The following is a 7,882-nucleotide window of genomic DNA, read 5'->3' on the forward strand; positions in this document are numbered from 1 at the left end:
ATCAGCAAGCAATGCCTTTACTTCATTCATCCTACGTGTGCACACGCCAAGCTTTCCCCTACGCATAGAACTGAGGGATCCAATGCTTTGTCCAATTTCATCCTTTTCATCAGCCATGTTTGACACAAACAAGCACAATCAAGTATCCAGCTTTCCTTAGAATCAACAGGCCACAATGTACACGTAAGCATCAACTTTTTGTACCATGCTTTGATCAAAGCCAAAATTTCTCAACCACAGCTCTTAGAAATAAGTTCACCCTTGTTTACTCACGCATTGGATGAGTTTCAGAATCCTTAGAAAGCTGTCGATGCCGCCACACATGGCTCGATCATTCTGAATTTAGCCTTCACTGGGCCTACCGCATGCCTGTATGTCCTTCTTGGGAGTTTTTTGACTTAATGTAGTGGCTTCCTTTCCTTCTTAAGCCACTTCCGTGAGGGAAAGTATGTTTGATGCTACACCTGTTTTAACCAGACTTGAGATTTATTGTAACCAAAAGGTGAAAACTTGGAAACAAAACTCTTAATTCAAAAACAAACAGTGTAGTATAATGTAGTTCAAAAAACTGTCTCCCTTCCCTCTTCCCCTTTGCCACATCACTTCCTGTTTAAGATGGCTGCCTTGAGGAAGTCCCCAAAGTGGTGCAATTCTTTCCCTTTACCACAGGGGGAAGTACAGACCCTAGCTAAATACAGCCATGACATTAAGTAACATTATTTATAGCCTTATGGCTCCTACAGTACTAAAGTGCAATGTAAAAACGTGTGTACACAATAAGTGCATTGTATCAAATTATTAATTTTTAATGTAAGTACACAATAGTTAAAAACAAAATATACTAAGTATGTCCAAAAAAAGCACCATTTAAAAATATTTCCTTTTCACCTGGGCTGCTGGACTACAGCAGAAGTGAAACTGGTGTGTTTCAGTCCAGATCATGTAACCAATCAAACAGTGACTCTGGGAGTGTGAGCTGAAAATCTAATTTGCATTGTCAGAGTGGAGTGATTGTGATCCTCTCAGAATAGAGCAGCTCTGTCTCCAGAGACCATGTTCAAACCCCAAGAGCTTTATTTGACTAGATTTACTGCTACTGATCGAGCTTTTGAAAGACACCTGGACAAACACTACATGCATCTTCATCTGTTAGTTGAATGATGTTGTCAGAAACAATTGGAGTTTGTTGAGAAGCTTTATTGAATGTTGCAGCAAACACAGCAGATTGAAAGATCAGCCAGTGCTTTGACACTAGAGCTCTCTTTCAGTATTGAGTTGTAAATGACTACAGCTGCAGCACTAGACTCATGTGAATCCTGCCTGACACAGGACACTCAGATACTCTCATCTTCAGGAGAGAGCAGCGCTCACTGGAGAAACATCAGCACTGCGAGCGACTAACAGCGACTCTTGTGGAACGAGGCTTCATGAGGAGCTCCATCATGTGTTACTCTGCAGACGTACTGCTCTCCCGCTTCCCAGCGTGCTGTGCTGAGGGTCAGGACACTACTGCGGCTGTAGCGGCCGTCCTGCTCACTCTCTGCGCTGGTCACAACCCCCTCGGTGACCTCTGAGCCGTCCAGTGTCCAGCTCACCAGCGCCCCCTGTGGAGAGTAAGAGCTGAGCAGGCAGAGCAGTGCGGCTGAGTCTCCAGAGATCTGCAGAGAAGAGGGTGGCAGCAGAGACACTGAGGGCTTCACTGTGGGACCAGCTGCAGGAGACAAACACAACACATTCACAAACACAGAGAAAACACACTGCAGCTCCAGCACTCTTCTGCCCTGCAGCATTCACAGCATTTCAACAGGACTTTCAGCAGCAGACATGAGGAGTGCAGTCAAAATCACAACAGTCTCATCATTCACGTTATTCAACATTACTACAGCTGATATATACACAATATACAAACTTTATATAATCACTACATACATTTAAATGAGACCTCATAAAATGAAACAATGTACATGAACGCTGACACTGTACAAAGACACTGAACGCTTTAATTCCAGTATAGTCTTAAATCTCATCATAAAGTTCTTACATTGTCTTAACTGAACTTAAAATCCTATTACACTGTTAAATAATTTTTTACACTTTTAAAAATGTTAATGTTTCAAGCTGCTTTTTTATTACTATATCTCACATCAAATGCAAATTATTGTAATAATAATAAACAATAGAATCAACTTTTCTGAACAGTCACATATTTAGTATTTTGTAAGTTCTTGAAGCACAGCATGACCAAAAGAGATTCAAAATCATTGACTGAACTACAAGAAGTAACTTTATTGACATTCTGATGACATTTCTCCATATATAATATATATAATAAAATATGAACATCATATGGACGGTGTAAACATTAATGAAAATAAATCTGTAAATAAAATTAACTGATAAAACTCAAAGTGAGACACATCATGGAAATGTGTTTGGACAATATTTGTTTTCTGAGTATTTAATTCAGTTATTTTAAAGCTCTAAATGTGAAAATACAATAAATTAAACAAATCTAAACATTTTAATAATTTTGTAAAAGACAGTCAAAAGAGACAGACTTACCGAGCACCAGTTTAGTTCCTCCACCGAATGTGTACCACAGTGATACAATCTAATGAAACACTCGTACAAAAACCTCTATTCCACTCGATTGAACACACACTCCAGCAGAGAGAGAAACACTTCAACACTCATTTAGTTTCAAAAATACTTCAAAAATTAAGAACAAAGACAAAGTGTTTTCAAAATGTTTGTTATTAACTGAAGAAAAAACATAAATTTAGTTATTTTCATAATCAGTTGAAGAGTTAATTAATCACATTTACGATAGACATGATTCACTTTGACTTTAAATCCTGTATGTCTCTATCAATCTCTAGCTGTCTGCTGATTTAGACCTTTCTAAAGAAATATACAGTAATTGATGACCTGTGACCTCTGAGGTGACCTTTGACCTCTTTTATCATGACGATGTTGTGGAGTTTCTGCTTATGTTCTTTATATGCAACTCAATCATAATATTTCACAAAACAACCTGCATTTTCAGACAAAAGAATCAAGACACAATTGTTCATATATACCGTAAATATATACTGTACAGGCTGTTGTGAATCCTCAGCACAAGAACAACAAAACTTCACATGATCAAGCTGTAATCTATCACCATCTTTAAAGGGGGGGTGAAATGCTATTTCATGCATACTGAGTTTTTTACACTGTTAAAGAGTTGGATTCCCATGCTAAACATGGACAAAGTTTCAAAAATTAAGTTGTACGTTTGAAGGAGTATTTTTGTTCCAAAAATACCTGTTCCGGTTTGTCACAAGTTTCAGAAAGTTTTTTTCGAGTATGGGTCTGTGTGACGTTAGATGGAGCTGAATTTCCTTATATGGGTCCTAAGGGCATTTCTCCCGGAAGAGCGCGCGCTCCCGTGCAGCAGAGCAGAGATGAGACATTCACCTATCAGAGCGAGAGACCGAATTGTCACAAAAGAAGTGTCTTTTTGGTTGCCAGGGCATAACAACCCTGCACAGATTAGCCCCCCCCCCAAAAAAACAGCATTAAAGGCAGGGTAGGTAAGAAATTTATAAACAACTTTCTTCCAAATTTGTTTAAACTCTCTATATATATCAATGCATAATTAAAATGTAAGTACTCTGATAAAAAAGCGTATAAAAATCGAGTGACTCTAGACCGTTTAATCTGTATTAAACACAGCTCATTATTTCCATTCGGGACGAAACATAGGATTGGCTTAGGCGACTGTCACTCTCTCGCAACCATGGCAACCACCCTTTTGCCACACATGACCTGCCCACTTGCGCACGCACGGATCCTAGGAATACCAAAACAATGGCAGAGAAACAGCAAGCACATTCACAGTACCGGCCTATGCAGTTAGTGAAGGCAAACCAGGCAAAAAAAAAAAAAGACAGTAACAGTACAAGAAAAGGCAATGAACAAAAAGTCTTTGGATAAACAAAGAAATAAAACGCGAGTTAATATCGGCGTGGCTTTCCAGCGATGGTGAGAACTGAGGGAACTCAAGTGCTCCTTGCCCTGCACTTCGACCACCCCGTCCTCGGCCTCTACTTCCTCGGACCCTAGTTGCAAGGCCTCTTGCACGACCTCCTCTGCTTCGCCCTCGTCCCCGGACCTGTCCTCGAGCTGACGATGCGGTACTGGTGTAACCAAGGTTACTATTACTCATATTGAACCTATGAAACAAAAAGAAAAGAACGATTTTCATATAAATATTTAATTACTTTATTTTAATGATTAAGAAATTAAATATTGCTCAATAAATAACAAAAAATGTAACAGACTAGAAAAAGAAATAAATTGAACCATTCGGATTAGCTCCGCCCTGAGTGGGTTGCGTCATCATTCTAGCGCGGGTTAGGGAAGTGAGTCTCGTCACGGAAAAAAAGTGAAATGGCTGCTGAAGCAGTGATGCAGATTCATTTGCAGTTGTGGAGTTAAAGATTAAACGAGAAGTTGAGCTGATTCATCCGACGAAAACGGCATTCGAAAAGATTTTCTTGATTCATCTGAGATTATTTCTAATCATTAGCACTTTATTCTTGGTAAGTGAGTTCATAAACTACCTTAATTAGTCATAGTTGTGTATTGTTCAGTCTTTTGTGGTCTTAAATGGTACTGATCTGTATAATTCTTGTGAAATATACTTAGAAAATGTGATTTAAGTGGTAAATTAAGAGTTTATTTGCTGCTGAAAATGTTTTATGCACATTTGTTGACGTCATGAGTGTAATGTGTGTAACACAGCTCACGTGGAGTTTTGCTAGCCATGTGGAACGAGCTATAAAAGCTAATTGAGTGCACGTCATTTTAAGACGTCATTTTCTTCATTTTTAGCCCATAGTTGTTTCTATTAGGGTTGAAAAGGGTGATAAGCACTAGTAAATGTGTGTATATATATTCATTTTGAAGAATTTGTTGTGATAATTGCCATTTTAAGTGTTAATGCTGTTTAAAGAGAATTAATTGTAATTATTTTTTTTTTTCTGCCTTGTCTTTGCAAGGTTGTTTTTTTTTCCCCCTTCTCTCTATTTTCTGTGTTTCCGGTCCTTGATATCTCTCTTTGAAAGTGAACGAGGAGTTCTGAGTTAGAACTGTTTCTGCCATCAACGAGGAGTGCTCAACATTGGTGGAAACTGGCGAGCCAACCTGATTTTCCTGAACTTGGACAATTTCATGTTTCATCAAAGTGGTAGGACCACACGTATCATTTTTTTTCCTTCCCTGGACGTTATTGCAACTGTGAATGAAGGTTTTTTTTTTCCCCTTCCTCTCACTCATTTCATCTCGGAATTGCATATCTGAAATTCTTTAACTGAACATCAAAAACAGGATGGACACTGAACTGAGCTAAAGTCCTATTTAATTGTTTGAGTCATTTCTGATTTGGTGTGTCATTCATTGGACGGTTTATCTGAAATTATCTCTATTGCTGTTTTATTTTTTTTATTTTTTTTCCATCTTTTATTGAAATTTTCCTTAAAAAAGAGTGAATACAAAGGGTATTAAGTTGAACAATTTAACATTTTGGTATTGAACATACACTTTGTTTATCATTTATGTGAAAATAAGAAGCAGGGTTGTTTGAAAGTGGATAGCTATCCAGCTAAGGAATTAGAGCAGCTAAATTGAGTGAACTAGAATTAACTAAATGTCTAATTATAGAAATAACACACAAGGAGTCATATTTGAGTAAAAGTATCTTTAATTCCAAGGAATTTATTTCAAGAGGTTTTTTTTTTTAATTTGTTATCGAAGCTGTCATTTTGTTTGTTTTTGTTTGTTTTCTCCTTTGTTTGTTGGTTTTCTCCAACGTTACACAAATTAATACAAGTATATAAAAAATACTTACCTTTTGAGTATAAAAGAAAAACTACTTACCTTTCAACTACAAACCTGTCTTTTGTGATTATTTCCCTTGTCTTGCTGCAACACTGGCTCAAGAGCGAGCATAGACTTCTGATCTGGTCCGAGACATAGTGAACATGTAGGCTGTAGGACGAATGTTACATAAAAGTTGGCGAGCCAGCCAGGAGTCGGTTCTTGCAAAAAGGGTAACTGTTAAAGAAACAGAGAAGGGAAATTAGTAAAACAAGAGAAACGGATGGATATTGTGAAGCGAGAAAACGTTAACGTAGCAAATGCTCTCATAGTCGAAGGCCTTACGTTAACTGAAGTAGACAATGAGCTGGAAAAGTACCTGGAGAGATATGGTTCAATTAGCCGCACTATTATCATTGACAACCAAGGTTCAGAGTTTCACAGAAATGCCATCATAGAATATAACCATTACTCAGCAATTAAAAATGTGTGTCCCTTCTTACCCTTAACTTTGGGGAGTCTCTCTGACCCAGGTGTTACCTTCCGAGTGCGTGCCTTAGCTACTGTCTACACTCAACCTTCTATCTGCACTGCCACTGAAGGGTATCTTGAGGAATTGAAGGCCATTGCTGAAGAAAGTGGACTGTCTTTCCAGAGTGTGCTTCAAGAGGAACTGGAGAAACTCCGAGAAACCCATTCTGAAAAGCAAGCTCCAGCAGAATCTCAGCAAACTAGCTGTCATGGTTCTAGCAGTGACTCCCAGAGTGCAGAGGCCACCACCCCATCGTCAATAAGTAGCCCCCTGACTAATTCAAAAGTGACACCAACTCAAAGCTCAGAAACTAAAAACCCAACCAAGAATAAAAAGACATCTGTGTCTCCCCCTTCTCCAGAAACTACCACTGATAACTTTACTGTGACAAGCTGCCCTGCTTTCACAAATATTGTGGACCCACCCAGTGTCCAGAGAATGGTGGTTGAACACATTGTGAAGACAAGCGAAGCTACTCTGTCACAGCAAACCTCAGTCCGTTTGAGGGTTTTCTCAGGGAGGTCTCCTCGTCCCCCCAATGAACCAGATTTCGACACCTGGCGTGCAAGTGTCGACTTCTTGATAAATGACCCTTCCATCTCTGACCTGCACAGAACGCGAAAAATCCTTGACAGTCTCTTACCTCCAGCTGCTGATATTGTAAAACTTGTGCGCCCTCCAGCCCTGCCTGCTGTGTATCTTGAGCTGTTAGAGTCCGTATATGGTTCAGTCGAGGATGGAGACGAGTTGTTGGCCAAACTCATGAGCACTCTACAAAATCAGAGTGAAAAACCATCAGACTACCTGCACCGCCTACAGGTCATTTTGAGTGCAGCAATCAGACGAGGTGGCATAGCAGAAAGTGAACGTGACCGTTACCTTTTGAAACAATTCTGCAGAGGGTGTTGGGACAATGGTCTCATTGCTGATCTTCAGCTTGGAAAAAGAGAAATCCGACCCCCCACTTTTGCCGAATTAGCAGTGCTCATTCGAACTCAAGAAGACAAACACGCCTCTAAAGAGGAACAGATGAGGAAGCATCTTGGGATGACTAAGCCCCATAATGCCTACCCGAAGTCACGAGCAGCCTCCAACCAAGTGTCAGTCTGTTCATGTGATGTGCCCAGCTCTGATAGTTTCGAACTAAAGAAACAAGTTGCTGAAATCCAAGCCCAAGTCAATCAATCAATCACCTTTATTTATATAGTGCTTTAAACAAAATACATTGCGCCAAAGCACTGAACAACATTCATTTGGAAAACAGTGTCTCAATAATGCAAAATGATAGTTAAAGGCAGTTCATCATTGAATTCATTGATGTCATCTCTGTTCAGTTGAAATAGTGTCTGTTTTAATTTGCAATCAAGTCAACGATATCGCTGTAGATGAAGTGACCCCAACTAAGCAAGCCAGAGGCGACAGCGGCAAGGAACCGAAACTCCATCGGTGACAGAATGGAGAAAAAAACCTTGGGAGAAACCAGGCTCA

The 7,882-nt window shown here is 39.4% G+C and overlaps 1 protein-coding gene and 1 gene segment (V, D, J or C); one reads left to right on the top strand and one right to left on the bottom strand.

The window, feature by feature from the left end:
• Positions 1-1,178: 1,178 nt before the first annotated feature.
• LOC113043673 (immunoglobulin lambda constant 7-like) lies at positions 1,179-4,384 on the bottom strand. The segment is given in 4 exon segments: positions 1,179-1,711; positions 2,563-2,611; positions 3,994-4,181; positions 4,348-4,384. Coding segments are annotated over 4 exon segments (588 nt in total).
• Positions 3,790-7,622, top strand: LOC113043622 (uncharacterized). Its single transcript, XM_026203120.1, has 2 exons — positions 3,790-4,586; positions 5,046-7,622. Exon 2 carries the CDS (start codon positions 6,146-6,148, stop codon positions 7,607-7,609), a length of 1,464 nt encoding a protein of 487 aa, XP_026058905.1. The 5' UTR covers positions 3,790-4,586; positions 5,046-6,145; the 3' UTR covers positions 7,610-7,622.
• The last annotated feature ends 260 nt before the right edge of the window (positions 7,623-7,882 follow it).

This window comes from Carassius auratus, chromosome 25 (genome assembly GCF_003368295.1).
Source record: "Carassius auratus strain Wakin chromosome 25, ASM336829v1, whole genome shotgun sequence".
Lineage (NCBI taxonomy): Eukaryota > Metazoa > Chordata > Actinopteri > Cypriniformes > Cyprinidae > Carassius > Carassius auratus.

Excerpts from the sequence above, each read along its gene's own strand:
- LOC113043622 (XM_026203120.1), top strand. The coding sequence starts at position 6,146 with ATGGATATTGTGAAGCGAGAAAACGTTAACGTAGCAAATGCTCTCATA.